This window comes from Kickxella alabastrina (genome assembly GCF_025024165.1).
Source record: "Kickxella alabastrina strain RSA 675 chromosome Unknown BX661scaffold_12, whole genome shotgun sequence".
NCBI lineage: Eukaryota > Fungi > Kickxellomycota > Kickxellomycetes > Kickxellales > Kickxellaceae > Kickxella > Kickxella alabastrina.
The window spans coordinates 565,023-583,097 of record NW_026251483.1 but is presented as its reverse complement, the minus strand read 5'-3'; the positions used below and the strand labels follow the sequence as shown (position 1 = coordinate 583,097).

Below are 18,075 nucleotides of genomic sequence, written 5' to 3'. Positions count from 1 at the left end.
CACTGGTCAATTTTGCGTTGTGTGGTCGACTGCAAATGCTATAAAATAAATGGCAAAATAATTTAGCACACTTTATGTCTCTTCCTTCTCTTCAACTTTATTATTATTTCCATTTCAAACCTTATAGTTTAGCATTTACAACTACAACTACAACCACAATAATGGTATGTGAGAATAAAAAGAGAAGTTCTACAGGGAACAATCGCGTACGGTGCATGTGTTGCCATGTTTCGGAAGACACCGGGGAAATAGCTAGATGTACGAGTCGTTCAATTTAGAAGCTTATAAAAGTGATGGGGACCAACCTTTGTTTGGTGATGGTAGCGATACAGAAATCTCATTGCAATGCATAAAGCAAATCAATACTGGCACGAAGCCTGGTTCTTCTCAATATAATAGTAATGATTTGAAAGTGAAGTTTGAGTCGGAGAGTAAGTTGGAGCTAGAGGCAAAAACTGCACCAGAGGCTGTACCAAATGCTATACCAAATTCCGCGCCAGAGACCGCGCCAGAGGCTGCAATAACAGCTCAAAACACCCTTGAGACATTGTCTGAGCCAAACGCTGAGCTTGTGCCAAAGACTGAACTCAAGTCAGAGCCGAGTAAACAGTAGGTTTACTTGTGCATGGCGTCAATTTATTTTTTATTGTTGGAACTGGGTCTACTGTTTTTTAACATTGTAAAATATACACCAAAATTTTCAATAAATCCTTGTAATTTAAAGTACTTGCACAATAAATGTTAATTCTGCATTGAATGACTTGTATCAACTAAACACATCAAAATTGTCTGCGTAAAAATACCTTTTAATCAAAAAAATACCGCTCATCCTTACGCGCGCACAAAATCAAAGCTCATTTCGGTAATCGACACATCCGTGGCGGCGTTCTCGTCATAATCATACCACTCCTTCTCTGTCAGATCAATATCAAACACCGTGGTCGACTCTAGGCCCTTGGCAACCCACCCGTCGCGGGGTTCAAACTCCACGGGCTCCAGATTGCGGCACTCAATAATCAGCACACGCTTCATCGAGCCGTTGTCTTCCTCCGTGTAGGGGAATGGCCCGTCAACAATGGACGCCGAGCCTTCGCGCTTGCAGAATTTGCACCGCATCACCAGGTTGGCTCCGCCGCGGCTGCCCGAGATCTGGTTGTTGTCACCAGAGGCAATGGTGACGGTGTTTTCGCTGACTTCGTGGCAGCTCGTGCACTTGATCTTAAAGTTCCAGCTATACTCAGAGTCCGCCGGACGCAGGTCGGTAACGTTGTTGAGATCAGCTTTGATGCAAAGAGCGAGTTTGACCATGGTTGAGATAAAGTGTATTTGTATGAGTTTAATATCGTTTATTTGAATTTCAGCTGGCGCATATTTCTGGCATATTACCCCACATGTGCATTGCTTTCATTTACGGGCACAACCCACGTGAGAAAATATTATACTCGAGAGAAAATATTACGCCAAGTTGGCCTGCTTGACGCACTCGCCAAGGATAGCAGCACCCTTCTTGATGTCAGCGATGGAAATATTAAGTGGCGGGACGAGGCGGACAGAGTTCCCTCCAGCGGCGACCAGCATCAAGCCGTTATCGCGCGCAATGTCAACGATCTTTGACGGATCGCTGCGGAACTGCACGCCGCGGAGAAGACCAATACCACGCATCTCAACGACAACATTGCCAATGAATGGCGCCAGTACCTTGGTCAGTTCCTGCTCGAGCACCTCTCCAGCAGTCGAAATGTGCTTCAGGAACTCGGGTCGTTGATGTGATCGAGCACCACGCAGCCGACACGGCACGCCAGCGGGTTTCCACCAAAGGTCGTGCCGTGGTCGCCGACCTTCATAATGTTCGCAACCTTGTTGCTGGCCAAAATGGCGCCGATAGGATACCGTTGGCCAGCGGCTTAGCCATGGTGACAATGTCGGGGCTGCAGTCCTCAGGGTACAACTGGTGCGCCCACATCTTGCCCGAGCGCCCGAGCCCGCACTGGATCTCGTCAAAAATCAAAAGCGCGCCAACCTGGTCGCAGCGGCGACGCAGAGCGCGCAAAAAGTCCACCTGCGCCGGATGGATTCCGCCCTCGCCCTGGATGGGCTCGACAATGACACCGCACGTGCGCTCGTCAATAAAAGCACCGAGCTCACGCGTCTCGTTAAACTTGACGGTCTGTACGCCCGGGATCAGCGGCGTGAAGGGCTTCTGGTACTTTGGGTTAGCCGTCACACTCAGAGCGCCCATCGAGCGACCGTGGAACCGCCGGTGAACGAAACGATGCCGCACTTGAGGTTGGGATCGCCGCGCAGCGCCTCCGACGCGGTCTTTCCTAGAATGCCCTGCTCGGCCACCAGCTTGCCGTACTTACGCGCAAACTTGAGCGCGCCCTCGTTGGCCTCGGTTCCTGAGTTGGAGAAGAACACGCGCGCGGTGGCGTCCGAGCCGCTGTCGTCCTTGGCGTAGATGCCCTGCGTGCCCTGCGGATATGACTCGAGAGTCGCGCTGACAATTTTCTGGGCCAGCTTGGGCGCCCACTCGTTGTGGTAGAGGTTTGAGCAGTGCACCAGCTTGGTCGACTGGTCGGCCACGGCGGCAGCAACGGCCGGGTGGCTGTGGCCGAGTCCCACGACAGCAATTCCAGCAGTGAAGTCAAGGTACTCCTTGCCGTCAGTGTCGTACAGATAGCTACCCTTGCCGTGCGAGAGCACGAGTGCTGGGCGCGAGTATGTGTTGACTATGAACTTTTCCGTGTTCTCAATGACCTGCTTGCAGGCGGCGCCCTGGTTCATCTGGAAGCTGGTGGCGCGGTATCCGCGTACCGAGACTTTATCGTTTGCCGGGCGCCGATATGCATGCCCGAAGTCAGCAGCATCTGCGCGGCCTTGGATTTGAGCATCAGCGAGTTCATGGTGCGAAGAAAATAATGTAAAAAGGTATGTGTTAAAACGTGGAGTGTTTGCTTCGCTAAAGATAAAAAGAAAAGAAAGCTTGGGATCAAATATTGGTTGGCCGGTATCCACCCCCGTTATTTTATATCTACAGGCAATTTCGATCGCCTTCTTTGTTTTGCGGGCGGGCTTACTTTTGAAGAGTCACATTTTTATGATACCCCAGGCTTGCCTGCTTGAAAACGCGACCCAAAGCAATAAAACAATTTTAAATGAGGCGTGTCACCAGCCGCAGCCATTAAAGCAGAAATCGAGCTAGAACTCTCTCACGCTTGCCATTATGTCTCCCTCAAATCTCGAGCTGTATCTGCTGCCATTTATTTATTTTTGTCTTTAACTTTGAAATTTTGTTTTTTTGTCCGTCTCGTGCTCGAGTTTTGAATATAGTAGTGACACATTTTTCAGAACCACAGTTTGAACAAGCGGCCAGGGCCAGTTTAATCGGCCAACCAAGCCTTGCGCTGCTTTGCGTTTTTGCCAGATATTTGAAAGGGTGCAAATCAAGATTGTGAAATACGCCTACAGTATTATATGATTAAGGAAAATCAAATCAGTTGAAACAAAGGAGAAAAAAAAGTTTGGCACAGCAGCTTTTTTTTCCTTTTTCTCGAAAAAAAAAAAGTGAACGAGTTTGCAACAAAACAGCGCTTGTAATTTTTTACATGCACGGCAGGCACAGTTTTGTCTCCCTTTCCTTTCTTGCTCTCGTCGTTCCTTTGTTCCAAGACTTTGCACATTTCTATTCCTATTATTTTGTTTATACATTAATTTGTCAAGGGAAAAAATCGGAGGCCCGTATCGTCAGCATAACACTTAGTATATAGAGAGTATTTAAAAATGGTCCCCAAAAAGCACAAAAGCAAGCGTCTGTCCATCAAGCAACAGAAGAAGATCCACACGCGGTCGAAGGAGAAGCACCGCAAAGACAAGCGCGATGCCAAGCGCAACCCCCACAAGAGAGTCAACAAGGATCCGGGAATCCCCAACCTGCTGCCCTTCAAGGACAAGGTGCTGAAGGAGATTGAGGGCCACCGCGAGGCCGTCAAGGAGGAGAAGCTGCGCCAGAAGGATGCGCGGTCTCAGCAGCACAACAACAACCGCCAGCTGGACGTCATCCCAAAGACGCTCGCCGAGCTGGCCAGCGACGCGATGAGGCGGGAGGCTGCCTTTGCTGAGGAGCACGACATCTCGGATGAGGAAATGGGCGGGCACGAGATCAGCGAGGGCGCCGTCACGGGCCGTCGCGACAACTCGAAGCGCGCGTACTATCGCGAGTTCCAGAAGGTTGTGCAGCACGCCGATGTTATTCTCGAGGTCCTGGATGCCCGTGATCCTCTGGGCACACGTGCCCCACAGATCGAGCGCATGATCCAGGATGCCGGCGCCAACAAGCGCATCATTCTGATCCTCAACAAGATCGATTTGGTCCCGCGCAGCGTTGTCGAGAAGTGGCTGACTTACCTGAGGCACGAGTTCCCGACGTTGGCGTTCAAGGCGTCCACGCAGGAGCAGCGCCGGAACCTCGGTCAGGCCGTGTCCAACACCAAGAAGGCCCTCACGCTCAGCACCTCCGAGTGCGTGGGTGCGAGTCGCTGATTCAGCTGCTCAAGAACTACTCGCGCAACCAGAAAATCAAGACCTCCATCACCGTCGGTATTATTGGCTTCCCCAACGTCGGCAAGTCGTCCTTGATCAACTCGCTCAAGCGCTCCCGTGTCTGCGGTGTTGGCTCCACACCGGGCTTTACAAAGTTTGTGCAGGAGATTCAGCTCGACTCTAAGCTCAAGCTGATGGACTGCCCCGGAATTGTCTTCAACAGCCCCGTCAAGTCCTCGCAAAAGATGGACAAGACCGCCATTGCCGAGATGATGCTGCGCAACTGCATCAAGGTTGAGCTGTTGGACGATCCCATTGCTCCGGTCGATCTCATTGTCCAGCGCTGCAAGCCGCAGGCGCTGCAGGCCATGTACAACGTGCCGGCCTTTTTGGACACCCGCGACTTCCTCGTGCGCCTCGCCCGCCAGCGCGGTATGCTGATGCGCCAGGGTATTGCCGATCTGCCTGCCGCCGCCCGATTATCCTCAATGACTGGAACAAGGGCAAGATCCCTTACTATACTCTGCCCCCGGGTATGTCGCAGGACACTGCATCGGGCAAGACTGCCGCTGGTGACGCCGCTGCTGCGCACGGTGCCGGCCGCGCCGTCATTGTCAACCAGTGGGCCAAGGAGTTCGACATCGACGGTCTTCTCGGAGACATGGACTCGAAGGTCCTGGCCGAGGCCAGCACCAATGTCGCTGCTGAGCGCCGCTCCGTCGTCATGGAGGGCCGCGCGGTGTTTGATAACGCCGAGATGATGAACATGGATGATGACAGCGACGAAGATTCAGAGTCTGACTACGAGTCCGTTGACAGCGACGCCATGGAGGAGGATGACTCGGACATGGAGGATGACGAGGAGAAGACAGGTGAGAAGGCTGCAAAGAAGGACACCACCTACATTGTCGATCTCCCTGAGGCTCGCAAGGCCAAGGCCGCTGTGCGTGGCGACAAGGTCGCTGCTCCTGAGACCACCTCCAGCATGGGCAGCATCAATGCCGAGAACCGCAAGCAAAAGAAGAAGCAGGCCAAGAAGGCCAGAGCCCAGGCCAGTACCGAGGACGACGAGATGGTTGCCGACGAGTCCGATGGAGACAACTACAACTTTGGCACGTACTTTAAGCAGCCCGTCGAGGAGGCTGCTGACTCTGATTCTGACGAGGATCTCTGATTGTTTTCTTTTTTCAAATCTTTCCTATTTATTTCCCCAATCACAAAAAATGACATTTTATTACACGCAAAGCAAACACGGGTAAGTAAACTGTTTGATATATAACTGCATTCCAATTATTGCTGGTAACCTGGTGCACATCACTGCATTGTTGATTTGTGTTTCTAATAAGAAGCGTCCCAGATTTGCGGAGGGCGGGACGGCGGGGGATAGTCTCTGCAAGAGCTAGTTGCGCAATTCACAATCTTACTGGCAGAATGCATTCTTTGAAGTTCGTGCTGCTGGTAGTTCTTATTTTATTTTTAAAATGAGGGCTCGTATTTAGAGATATCTCTTGTTTCAAGTTGCAACGATTAATAAATGTCTAATATTTTTGTAAAGTGAATTGAAATCAAAACTTTATACTATTTATATAAATAATGTCAACTAGCAAACCTGCCTGTCAATCTGTTAATTTTGTTGCGAGTGAATGCAGGAGAGTAAAAGTAACCATATCGTTTGTTTTTTATATTTCTAGTGGGTAACAAAAGCAGGGGTTGGCATTATTCAATCCTCCTCCCTCCAATAAATAGCAGATGTTTAAAAGAGGAGTGGGGTGTGCACAAATTGGACAATAGCAGAATACGCTTCGCAAGCACAATAAATAGTTGAATACATAATGTCATTATCTGTTTCACGTATCATGTACATGACTTCATGTACGCCTTACATATTTCTTTAAATGACAGATTATCGAAGCCACTGACTAGATTTATAGAGAAAAAATTTGCTGACACGAAAATACCAGAATGCAAGCTGACATATATGCATGGAGAGACATAACTGAACCAAGCCTATATTCTTCTGTGCGAATAAATATTTGTGTGATTTGAATAGATTTAAAATGCATCGTGCAAATGTGTTTTGGTTGAGATATTCTCTTGGAACTATTAATTCATATTATCTGTATTTTTCGGACAGTTAAAACTGTTTTTTTATAATATTTTGATATATTGATATTATAGGATTGACAAAATTTCAATACATAGGGAGCAGCCACAATTAATACACAACTATTGAATTTGTTGTTATGAGACAAACAATATGTTACAAATGAGAGCTAACCCATACCGTTTATGACCTTGTCTGAAAATGCAATATTCATCTGCGTATCTTTTAAGGGCAACATAACCCCCCTATTTTTGCATTAATATATTGGTGGCGCGCCAATGTGCCCAATTATTAAAAAACAAACCTATACTAAAAGTACATGTCTAATTAACCAACATTTAATGTATTAGACATTAATTGCACTCAGCTATCTTGGTTTCTATATTTAACAAAGCGCCAAATCTGCTGTAGTGTGCTAAATCATGATTTGGCGAGTTGCGGCTCTCATATATGGGTTTATCGAACCGCGGTTCCCCTTTCGCGTTCTTTTTTTGCGCTTTTGGCGATCAGCTCACGTTTCGCGCATTTCGTTTTGTTTCGTTTTTTTTCTTGCTGCGTCCTTTTAATTATAATTTTTTATTCTTTTATATACTTCAAAATCACTTTAAATCACGAGCATGCTGGACATCACCACCGAATTTGCTGCTGTGGTGGATTCCCAGGATGAGTACACGCACAACGGGGGCGGTAGCCACAAAAGCAACACATCTCAGGCTCGACTATTCAGCCAGCTAGCCAAGCAACGGTATGTGAAGTGTGAATTCAACCGAAATTATCGGTGAAACAATAATGATAAGGTTCTTGAGTTTTATTTCTCATTGCTAACTGCTTTTATTGCTTATTTGTTATCCCTCAAGTAGGCACGAGGAAATTGCCAGCGACGCATTTACAGTTGACGATTCTTACAAAAAGAACGAGGCTGGCTACTGGAAGTCCGAGAGTAACACGTGGGACCTTTTGGAACGGCTGTACGCCTTGAGAGCGCAGGTGCCTGCCGATGAAGATTCCGAGGACTCAGTCATGCGCGAGGACAACGATAGCGACGAGCACAGTGTCCCAGAAAAGCACTCGTCGATCACAGCGACCGCTTTTTCCAGCGTTCAGGAGCTCATGGTGGCCAATAGTCAGCTCTCAGAGTACGTCGAGGTGCGCCGGTGGCTTGAGGAGAACGCACCCCCGTTCCAGCCCGTGGAGACGCGCAAGGGTTATCTGTTTTACACGCGCCGAAATATCAAGGAGCGCGAGCGGCTGGCCGGGAGTTCCGAGAAGGCAGCAGCCATAGTGGGGCGCATTGTCACCGAGGCAGACCCCGACTCCACATCTCGGCAGAGGAAGGAGCTGGCCTTTGAGGATGCCGAATACGAGTGCGGATTGCTGCGCACGCTTTTCGAGTACGTGAGGCGCGGGCGCGCTGATAACGCCATGGACCTGTGCATTGAGAGCGACGAGCCCTGGCGCGCGGCCAGTCTGAAGGGCGGTCTTTTTTGGCGTGACCCCAAACTGGAGGCTGACAGTGAGATTCCCGTTGACGGCAGCGACGCCACAGACATTGACGTGCGCCCGCCCCACCCAGCGGGCAACATTAACCGCACTCTTTGGAAGCAGGCGTGTGCGGCATTGGCGCAGGACGATAACAATGAGCTGTATGAGCGCGCTCTTTACGCCGCTCTGAGCGGGCGTCTGGACGAGGTGCTTTTGGTCAGTGGGAGCTGGGAGGATCATGTGTGGGCTTACGTCAACACGATGGTCGAGTCGCAGATCGACCAGGGCATCAAAGACGCCAGCGTACTGTACACGCCCGCGCAAAACACGTCTTTGGGCCATGTGCAAAGCAAGCACCCGTCCGTTCGCGATATCAAGCAGGTGTTTGACTCGCTGGCCACACACGAGTCTGCATCTTTGCGCAGTGAGGCTGGCGAGCCATTCCACGCGCTGCAGATGGCCATAATCACCAACACATTCCAGGACTACGTGATCGAATTTGCGCGCAAGCTCAGCGCCCAGGAGCTGAGCGACGACGAGAGCGATCTGCTTAGGGTTGTCGTTCACTCGGCACTGTATCTGCGCAGCCTCGGCTTTGACATGCCTTCCGACGCAGTTGATGTTTTGCTCGGGGAGTATATCGGTCACCTGACTACAGACCGCCGCGAGCTGGTTGCCTCATATGTCTCGCACTTGCCCGCCAGAAAGCAAACTGAGGCCTACGCCAGTTCCTACAGACTGTTTCTGATGCTATTCCTGTGCGCATGAACCTACTGAGGATCGGCGAGAAGCAAGGACTTGATGCCGATGCCATTGCCAAGCGCACATCCGAGCTCGTTCTGCTCAAGTATGCTTCTACCGCTAGCAGCACAATGTCGGGAGAAACTGAGTTTGCGCTTGCTGAGCCCGCCGAGCCCATCACCGACGAGGAGCTCGACCAAGTGCGGGCCATTGAGTGGATCACCAGCAGCCCACAGCTGTATGAACACGCACTGGTGGAGACATCCAGGCTTGTCCGGCAGTTCTTGCTCGCTGGGCGCACCAACGCTGCGACTCAGCTGCTCAACTCGCTGCCCGATGACTTTGTGCAGCAGGACTGGCTGAAGGGTGTGCGTGACCCTGCTTCTCCGGCGACCGGCGGCAGCGAGAATAGCGATGCTGTCTCTATGTCGTCTGATCTGTTTGCGGATCTCAGCGGGAACCACCGGGGCCAGAGCGCTGGGATTGCGTCGCATGTGCACGAGTACATCCACCTGCTTAGCCTGTGCGACGCGTACGCGCACTACTCTACCTGGGCCGAGACGCTGTGCAAGCAGCCCGTGGATACAGGGCGGCTGGGTTCCCGGGTGCAGACGCAGTGGCTGGAGTGGAAGGACACAATAGTGGCGTCCACCGAGCGGGCCATCCACATGTTCCGCACTCAACTTCTGGAGGTAGACTGGCTGAGCACCCAAACGCTGTGCATTGATGTTGACTCTCTGGAGATCATCAGCGACGAATTAGCGCAGAGGCTGAATGACCTGGCTCGTTTGCGCGAGATATACATCCCCGAGACGGTGTTCCGACTGCATTCGATTTTGTTTGACACGCGCGATGCGGTGCCGCAGAACCTTAAGCACAGTCTTGATTTGGCTCAGCTGGTTGCCGACGAGAGCCTGGGCATTTACCGGCAACTGGCAAAGGCGTCTCCTGCACACCCTCGCGGCCGCTTGGCTGCGTTCATGGGGCTGATGCGGCGGTCTGCATTCGAGACCCTGTGCATTCAGCAAGAGATGCAAGCTGACAAGCCACCATTGCTGGCTGGCCCGTCATCATCCATTTCTGGTGGTCTTGTTTGAGTGGGGCAGCTGTTTTATTTTTTGGTATGAAAGGCATCGCGCATTCAATATTCAACATTAAATATTTAAATATCATTTTTTTGTGTGGAAATATCGAGTGTGAATGAAAAATAAACTTGATCCCAACCGCTCCTGTTTACTGCTTCTTGAGGTCATCGACCGACGCAAACAAGCCAGCACGGTACTCGTCACGCTGGTTGCGGCTCATGCCGTGCATCTTTCCCTCGAAACCACCCGAGTAGTCGTAGGTGCCCATGGCCGTGGCAAAGAACGCACATCCACCGAGCGCAGAGGGGATCGAGCGCTTCCGCACGCCAGCAACGAGACCAGCAGCCAGCCAGCCACCGCTGAGTTCACGTAGTCATCCTTACCGCGGATCTGTACGACTGCCGCATCAACACCCGCAAAAATACCGCCCATAGCAGCTACACAAAAATTTTAAAAAATGAAGGATAAATAAAAAAATTGAAAGTATTTTTAAAACGTATTTAGTTTTATATTTTTGGTCTGCATCCCTCTGTCGCATGAATTATTTGCGCCCACTGCTTTCATATCAAATTGTTCTTACCCATGAAGCCAATGGTGCTGCCGTTCTTAGTCAACACGTCCAGAGCGGATCCACCCTTGCCTGGGCCGTAGGCTGTCTGGAATGCACTGACAAATACACCGAATGCGGCTCCGCCGAGAGTGTACTTGGCCGTCTCCTTCTTCCAGTCCTTGGGCTCATTGTGTGTATGGTCAGCCATTCTCTATGCTTGTTGATTTGAAAATAAGAGGGGAAAAATTGTACAAGTGTAGAATGTAAAAAAATGGGTGGATTGAAGAAGAAAAATGTTTGAATTTATAGCAAAGCGAAAGTTGACTGTGCCTATTGAATTGTGATTGGGTTTTATCTCGAAAATAATTACATCAAGCCGGCTTGCTACGGTTGTGATTAAAATGTGGTAATTTAATCGTGATTTTTATTCTGTAATGGCTAAAATACCAAAGACACTGCAACAAATCCCCAAACCTGGGTGGTAACCTTGGAGATTGTGTTTACGCATTTACCCTTTCATTTCGTTAAAAGGTAAGTGCGTTAATACCTTTTCCAGAGGTAGGTGATCAAGTGCGATCATTTGGCAGGACTCAGCAGCAACAGCAGCCAGGTGCAAAGTCAAGGAGGCACCCTCTGCTGCGGCTACGCATCTTCGCAGGCAGCACACGGATTGATTTACTCACATGCCATTCCGGTTATAACCGTCAGTTGTTTAACACCACAGGATAGGGCTTTGTCAAAGGGCAAGTGGATCAATGGATCTATGGATCTATTTTCTCAGGCGATGTGTGGACGTTTTTGTCCAGCGCATCAAATTATAGTTGCTTTGCTTATAAAAGGCATCTTTTTTGTACTCGTATTTCTGTCACTATGCATGTGCATTTGTAAACATTTCTTTCCTGTTGTCTTTTTTTCCCACAGTTTTTCAATCGGCCAATCCATCTGCAATTCAATACACTATCACTTTATAACCACATTTCTCGAGAATGGCGACTCAAAGCGCAGCGTCCCCAGAGGCAACGCCAGAATTGACACTGACAACCGTGACCAAGCAGAGCAAAACGAAGCAGCAGCAGCGCACCACAAACAAGCCAGCCAGGCTTTCCAAAGATGCACAGTTGAGGAAACTAAAAGTGATCAAAGAGAGCGTGCGCACAAAGGCGCAGTACGAGAGCCTCACTTTGCGGTGGCAGGAAAAGCTGCTTGACCCGACATCCGAGGCGCAACTCAAGCAGGCCTCCCGCTACCTCACACCTGAAGACTTTGAAAGCGTTATTGAGGAGCGCACATCGGACAACTTGTGTGGCTACCCACTGTGCGGCAATAAGCCCAGAAAGTCTGTGCAGCGGTATCACATTTCGCTGGCCAAACGCAAGGTGTATGACCAGGAGGAGCTGCGCAGCTACTGTGGTGATAGGTGCATGGTGGGGTCTCGGTTCTACAAGCAGCAGCTATCAGAGGAGCCCATTTACATGCGCGATCGGAACAGCAAGATCGATATTGAGATTATGCCGCTGAACCTCGAGGAGCTCGTTCCAAAGGCCGCCGTGCAAGGATTGTCAAGGGCGCTGGTGCGGCCAATGTCGACAAGTCGTTGATAGACTGGTATCGCGAATCGCTGTTGGCCAAGATGCGCATAACTAAGGCCGTTGCCGATGCCAACCCGCTTCAAATTATCGAGCATGAGTCTGGCCCCGCGATCTTTGACATCGACGAGCGTTTGGGCAAGATGCAGTTTGCGGATATCGACGGTTTTGCGCCTGAGGCCGATTCTGTGCGAATCAAAAAGGACATTGAACGTGTCCGCAGACTAGAGAAAGAAGCTGTGGCAGCAGCAAAATTGAAGGCAGAAGCCCGTGCCGCCCGTGCCGAAAAAACTGACGGCAAGGGTGACAACAGCGAGGTGCTGGTAATTGTGCCAAAGGGTAGAGATGTCGATCCGCAAAAAATCCTTCAGCCTTTTGATTCGGCCAGCGAGGATGATTACGATGACGACGAAGTTGAAGACGAAGATGACCACAACGATAATTTTGGTGGGTTGGACTTTAAAGTTGCCACGGTTGCTCCTTCCAAAGATAACGGTCATTTCTCAAGCGTGTTTGGCAATGGCAATGGCAAAGGCGCGCCTCCGCTGTCGCTGTTTGGGCGCATGTGGACGCTGGTCGACTGCATATCAACAGAAATGACACAAAAATATTTGCACGACCTAAGCTCGCATACGCAGACGGCGAGCCGCAGCGGATTAATGCGACCGAGTACTTCATTTCGCCGGGCGACCAGTCCATGTCCATGCGGCATAATATATTGCTGAATGGAATAATGTCGCAGCTGGACATTATTGGCAGCAAGGTAGGGATTAAGCGTTTTCCACGGAACGAAGTTAGGGTGCTTGTGTCGACACTCGAGCTGGGCAGCAGCATGGCAGTGTTCAAGAAGCCTGAGGCCCAGCTGTTGTGCATTGCTTTTATTTTTGCGCTGGCAAGATCTATGGATGATCTGGGCGACCTGGTGCTGCCAGGTGGAAGTGGCGACGTGGCAGCATTGCGGGCGCTTGACGAGATGCTCGAGGACCTTGGCACGGACGCCAGCTCGCTACGCATGATCTCGCGGCGGTTTTGCGAGCCCTACTAAATGATTGAGCCGGGGCTGTTTTTATTATTCTGCCATTAAATAATCCGATGTATTAAATTGTTGATCCGATGGTCGACCTAACTGTCATAAGATGACCCAGCAAATCAAAATACATCAAGTGCCAGGTATTTTGTGACTACACTCGCAGGGACATGTTTTGAGCCGCCAAGTAGACTTTTGATTGAAAATAACTATAAGACATCAGCTTATACAATTCAAGCCAAACCTCACTGCAGTTGCAAGTTGCTACCCCAGAATGCGCGCAAACAAAGTTTAGCATACATGAAGGGAGTGAGTGAAATGAACGTTTAATGAGTATATTTAAACGCTAATTACAATGATAATTTTAACATATCTATATGCAAGCACAATACAAATGGCAGTCAGATGTGTGTGTTTTGTAGTGAAAGTCAAAATTTACAAGGTTAATAAATATTTATTCAAATTAAACTAAAAAATTTCCCATTGAGCATTGTCTTCTTGCTATTTTATAGGCAGCCTAAACTGACTAATACTAGCTCAGCATTGATTTCATTTGACTCCCAAGGAACTAACTCGACCAAGCTTATATGATGAGAATCACCACATGTCTAATTATATATTAACATATGGTATAGTAGATCAGACAAAGCAATTTCAATATTGTATTCATTATATGTTACACTTTCAACATTTTTAATGAAATATTGTGTTTTATTCTATATCACATGCCAGCTACACTAATATTGTAAAGCATAAAATTAATTTTAAACATTTATTTAAATATAGTGGTTTAATTTAATTTATTGCAACTAATTAGTGCAAAAATACAAGCTGTGAAGTTCAACTGCTTCAAACTACACATACGCCACCTCGCACTCAATCTTTGGGTCCTTCATAGCACCATCGACAAACGAAATATTGTTGAGCAAAGACAGATCCTCATCATCATGCTTTTCTTGGGCATATGCCGACGGACATCCTCGAAGGCACATTCACGCGTGCTAAACTCGCGCACAACCCTATTCGACCCAAATCATGGTGGACCCTGGTATCGTATATCCTGAAAATCACGCCATCGACGCGCATAAAGAACCTCTGCAGCACAAAAAACCCCGAAGGCATGACCCGCACCTTATAGGAGAGCTGTGATATGCCATTATCGCCCAAATCGTCTTCATACAGGACGTTCTCATCGTAAAAGTGAATTTCCTCCCTCACCATCAACTTGGCATAGTCAATGCCTGTTTTGGATGGTTCAAAGGCCAGACCACCAGTTGATGTTCCTCTGTATTTTGTCGAAAGAGTCCAGTCAAAGGGCTTGATTACATCAGTGATGTCGCTGCGGTTGCGCTTGCTGGATTCGGACCAGCCCTGGGCAATACTCACCTGCACAGATTTGGCCGACTGCGGGCTGGTGTCGACCATCTTGAGCGCATCCAGAGCTTGTAGCTCCAGGGTGTGGCCGCTGGTGAGGTGGTGTATGCGCAGGTAATTATTGCCGAATATCATCTCGGGCACGTTAAAGCCTAGTTCCTTTTCGTACTCCTCGATCGATGTGTTGTTGAGGATGGGCATGTGGCAGCTGGTTATCTCCCAGCCGTTTAGCCGCACGCCACCGATGTGTTCAGACTCTATCTTTTCGACGACGGCTGACATTTTTTAGAGTACAAAAAAAAGAAAGAGGATTGTGGATTGTGGATTATAAAAAGGTGGTAATTTAGAAAATTATGGAAATTTAAGTTTTTTTTTAAAGAATAAAAGAGAAAGCAATAAAATTCGATTTATTTACGTTTGCTAGCGTGACGTGTTGAAGATTGAGTGGTCTCACAGACTGGAAAAAAACCTCCCTTGATTGTTTATTTTTTTTTAAAGCGGCGACCAACTACAAATTCATTTTTTTGCTTTCGGTCCTTGTCGGTTCTTATTTTTCACTATTAGTTTTTTTTTATCTCTTTGGGTTTCTTCTTTTTCTTCTTCTTCCTCTCAATTCACTATTTTCTTAATCAAATCCGCTCTAGGTTTCTCGTTGGACACTATCGGTGCTACAACAACCATACCAGAACCACAAAACTCCTTTTGCAATCTTGCATTACCACAGTTCATAAAAGAGAGAACGAACCAAAAATAAATAATAAGGCAAATGAGCCTATTTTCCGCTCTCAGAGCATCCCTGCGCCTCGCAGCGCCCTCTCTCCTCCTCCTTGTCATCACCCTCCTTCTCACAATACCCAGCCCAACCCATGCGCAATCCTTCAGCCAATTGAAAAAACACGCGTCCAAGGATGCCGACGGACTAGCACAACTTGACCTCAAACTCTTCATGAAACACGTCGTAGCCGAAACCAAAGACTACTCCGTCATCGTTCAGCTAACAGCGCTGGCTCCGAAGTACAAATGCGGACCATGCAAGGCCATAGACACCACTCTGCGTTCGGTGTCGCGTGGATGGAAAAAACAACAAAACAAGGGCGGAAAGGATGGGCATCAGATTATTTTTGCTTCGTTGGATGTGGAAGATGGAGAGGAGCTTTTTAGGAAAATGGGGATTGACAATATTCCCAGGTTTATGATCTTCCCGGCAAGCCAGGGTCCGGACAAGTTCGATAATGCGAGCCCGAGGGAGATGAAACTGAATACGAAGACAGCCAGCCGGAGGGTATGGCGCAGAAACTCGGCGAGCTCTTCGATGTCGAATTCAAGCCCGATATTCCCGCGGACTATCTAAAGTACCTGACCAACGGAGCCGTTCTTATTGCCGCCGCGTACGCTGTCTTTCTGGTGTACATGAATATTGATCTGAAGCGGCTTGGGCGCAATATCTGGGCTATCGTTACGATTCTCTTTGTTCTGTTGATGAGCTCCGGGTTTATGTGGTCGAGGATCAATACGCCGCCGTATGTGGGCCAGACGCGCTCTGGAGACGTTGTCCTGTTTGCTCCGACGAATAACCAGCAGTATGGTGTGGAGACCCAGATTGTTGCCGCTACGTATGCGGTTTGCGCGCTGTGTATTGTTGCGCTGGTCAGGCATGTGCCGAGAATACCGAATGTGGATCAGCGCAACTTCGTCACTTTCATGTTTGTTATTGCACTGATCATGTCGTTCAGCTACTTGAATAGTGTGTTCCGCATGAAAATGCCCGGGTACCCATACAAGATGTTGCTTCCATGAGTTTGTTTTCCCTTTCTAAATAAAACTTGTATCCATAAAAAAATCGAATTTTATACATGTGCCAAATGTGTACAAACATACAAACACAAACACATGTGTAATGTTGTATATGTGTGTGTGTGTGTGTCTTTTATATCCTTTTATTCGTATATTACGATTTTCGGAAAAGAAAGAAAAATCAAGTGTGCGTAATGAAGAAGCAATAAAAATTTTGAACAACAACAAAGAAAAAAAAGGAGAGAAACTACACAGTGCGAAAAAAGAAAAGAAAAAGTGAAAAAGAAACATAAAATTTTTATTAGTCTACACCAACTGGTTGTTTGTAACCACTATGACCCGAGGAGGACTTTCATTTGCTTGAAGCAGTAAAAACATCTGCAGTGGTGTTCGAGGGCACGCCAAGCATACTGCTGCCATCATGGGCAGAAGCAGAAGCAGCAACAGCCATTGCTGTAGAAACTAGCGAAGGGAAGGAGGAGGACACTGAAGTGGGCATGAACATGGCACCATGCTTATTTGTTTGGTTGCGTGCTTCGTATGGCGAGAACGCAGATGGGGTGATCGGAGACATCAGTGCGCTGTTGTTGCTGTCGCACATGGCCACGTGCTGCTGCTGCTGCTGCTGCTGCTGCTGAGAATGACTTGGGATGGGGGGACTTCCAGATGGCAAAGTCTCAGAGGGACTCAAAGGCAAAGCCTTGGATAACTGCAAGTGGCCGCTGCTGTTTGACTGCGGCTGGTGCTGATTCTGCTGAGCAGCACCTTGGCGCTGAGCGCTGCTGTTGCCTGCCAAATTGGGATTCTGGTGCGCAAGCAAAAGGAGCGTATGGTAAAAAGAGCTTGAAGCGTCAATGCCAAACGGCATGTCAGCGGGGCTCATTCCAGGATGCGTCGCCGGGGCAGCAGTGGCAGTGCTGAGCCCACTGCCCATACCAGACAGCCCAAAGGGGTGTTGAGCATGCTCGGGTACGAATGGCCGTTGCCGCCGCCGCCGCCATTGGGATTTAACGCAAGCAAGCCGCTGAAGAGCATGGACATGTCGGGCTGCGGTATTGCAGAGTGCATAGAGGGATGGCTCTGGGAGTTGCCGCAACCGCTGTAGGGCATGGCTGACCAGCCCATTCCGCCGTAGGGCATCGGCGGCTGCGACGAAAAGCCCACTGAAGACATGCCGGAGCCCAATGCGCCAAGCCCATTTCCGGGGACAGTGGGAATCATAAAGTTGGGCAGATTCGCTGGATCCAACAGGCTGAACTGCTCGTCGGCGGTCCGTTTCAAAAAGTCATCGTGCTTTACTGGTAGCTTGTTGGTTCCATCGAAGGCTTCCTGGTGAACCCGCGCGGTATGGTACCGGTCAGAGTCGCCATTCCCAGCCCTCTTCTGCTTTCTTTGCTGCTGGCTGGGCACCAGCTGAATTGGCCGCGAGGATGGTACGTGGTTGTAGGCGGCCCGCTGGAGCATGTCATTTGAAGAGACATTAGCCAGTGGCGGCGGAATCTGAGATGGGTAGGCAGCAGTAGACATTTGCAACGACGCAGCGCACTCGCTCAAAGCGGCAGTAGCGGGAATTGACGACGGAATAGTAGCAGAGCGGTTAACAGTGGAAACGGCGGGGAGCATGGCTCCAGCAGACGCAGTGGCGGCAACGGCTGCGGCGTAGGCCGAGGTTTCCGAGTGGAAGAAGTGAGCAGGGATGTCCGAATGCCGGCGCAGCGCCAGAGTGGGCGCCATCATTTCTCTGACCGAGCTGCCTAAGCTGCTGCAGGGGGCAGAGGCGAGCGGCGGCTGCG

General features: G+C 49.3%; 9 protein-coding genes across 9 annotated transcripts; 5 read left to right on the top strand and 4 right to left on the bottom strand.

The window, feature by feature from the left end:
* The first annotated feature begins 76 nt into the window (after positions 1 to 76).
* On the top strand, positions 77 to 722 carry BX661DRAFT_26898 (uncharacterized protein). Its single transcript, XM_051539024.1, has one exon. It carries the CDS (start codon positions 257 to 259, stop codon positions 611 to 613), a length of 357 nt encoding a protein of 118 aa, XP_051391554.1. The 5' UTR covers positions 77 to 256; the 3' UTR covers positions 614 to 722.
* Positions 653 to 1,496, bottom strand: BX661DRAFT_26907 (uncharacterized protein). Its single transcript, XM_051539025.1, has 2 exons — positions 804 to 1,496; positions 653 to 664 (listed from the first exon to the last, which is right to left on the bottom strand). The coding sequence occupies exon 1, from the start codon at positions 1,306 to 1,308 to the stop codon at positions 832 to 834; it is 477 nt and encodes a 158-aa protein (XP_051391553.1). The 5' UTR covers positions 1,309 to 1,496; the 3' UTR covers positions 653 to 664; positions 804 to 831.
* BX661DRAFT_193961 (pyridoxal phosphate-dependent transferase) lies at positions 1,456 to 2,784 on the bottom strand (the record flags this gene model as incomplete). Its single annotated transcript, XM_051537831.1, has 4 exons — positions 1,456 to 1,752; positions 1,779 to 1,856; positions 1,919 to 2,280; positions 2,364 to 2,784. The coding sequence occupies 4 exons, from the start codon at positions 2,782 to 2,784 to the stop codon at positions 1,456 to 1,458; spliced, it is 1,158 nt and encodes a 385-aa protein (XP_051391552.1).
* Positions 2,785 to 3,587: 803 nt separating this feature from the next.
* Positions 3,588 to 5,775, top strand: BX661DRAFT_183174 (P-loop containing nucleoside triphosphate hydrolase protein). Its single transcript, XM_051536167.1, is given in 3 exon segments — positions 3,588 to 4,521; positions 4,533 to 4,971; positions 4,989 to 5,775. The coding sequence occupies 3 exon segments, from the start codon at positions 3,781 to 3,783 to the stop codon at positions 5,711 to 5,713; spliced, it is 1,905 nt and encodes a 634-aa protein (XP_051391551.1). The 5' UTR covers positions 3,588 to 3,780; the 3' UTR covers positions 5,714 to 5,775.
* A 1,376-nt stretch (positions 5,776 to 7,151) lies between these two features.
* On the top strand, positions 7,152 to 10,020 carry BX661DRAFT_183173 (nuclear pore protein 84/107). Its single transcript, XM_051536166.1, has 3 exons — positions 7,152 to 7,388; positions 7,504 to 8,809; positions 8,854 to 10,020. Exons 1-3 carry the CDS (start codon positions 7,261 to 7,263, stop codon positions 9,961 to 9,963), a joined length of 2,544 nt encoding a protein of 847 aa, XP_051391550.1. The 5' UTR covers positions 7,152 to 7,260; the 3' UTR covers positions 9,964 to 10,020.
* BX661DRAFT_183172 (uncharacterized protein) lies at positions 10,021 to 10,820 on the bottom strand. Its single transcript, XM_051536165.1, has 3 exons — positions 10,532 to 10,820; positions 10,291 to 10,388; positions 10,021 to 10,267 (listed from the first exon to the last, which is right to left on the bottom strand). The coding sequence occupies exons 1-3, from the start codon at positions 10,707 to 10,709 to the stop codon at positions 10,100 to 10,102; spliced, it is 444 nt and encodes a 147-aa protein (XP_051391549.1). The 5' UTR covers positions 10,710 to 10,820; the 3' UTR covers positions 10,021 to 10,099.
* A 490-nt stretch (positions 10,821 to 11,310) lies between these two features.
* On the top strand, positions 11,311 to 13,511 carry BX661DRAFT_183170 (Rtr1/RPAP2 family-domain-containing protein). The gene is given in 3 exon segments (XM_051536164.1): positions 11,311 to 12,048; positions 12,066 to 12,662; positions 12,713 to 13,511. 3 exon segments carry the CDS (start codon positions 11,488 to 11,490, stop codon positions 13,130 to 13,132), a joined length of 1,578 nt encoding a protein of 525 aa, XP_051391548.1. The 5' UTR covers positions 11,311 to 11,487; the 3' UTR covers positions 13,133 to 13,511.
* Positions 13,512 to 13,899: 388 nt separating this feature from the next.
* Positions 13,900 to 14,996, bottom strand: BX661DRAFT_183169 (TIP41-like family-domain-containing protein). Its single transcript, XM_051536163.1, has 3 exons — positions 14,159 to 14,996; positions 14,091 to 14,120; positions 13,900 to 14,064 (listed from the first exon to the last, which is right to left on the bottom strand). Exons 1-3 carry the CDS (start codon positions 14,768 to 14,770, stop codon positions 13,969 to 13,971), a joined length of 738 nt encoding a protein of 245 aa, XP_051391547.1. The 5' UTR covers positions 14,771 to 14,996; the 3' UTR covers positions 13,900 to 13,968.
* On the top strand, positions 14,997 to 16,521 carry BX661DRAFT_183168 (uncharacterized protein). The gene is made up of 2 exons (XM_051536162.1): positions 14,997 to 15,702; positions 15,738 to 16,521. The coding sequence occupies exons 1-2, from the start codon at positions 15,255 to 15,257 to the stop codon at positions 16,283 to 16,285; spliced, it is 996 nt and encodes a 331-aa protein (XP_051391546.1). The 5' UTR covers positions 14,997 to 15,254; the 3' UTR covers positions 16,286 to 16,521.
* Positions 16,522 to 18,075: the final 1,554 nt, after the last annotated feature.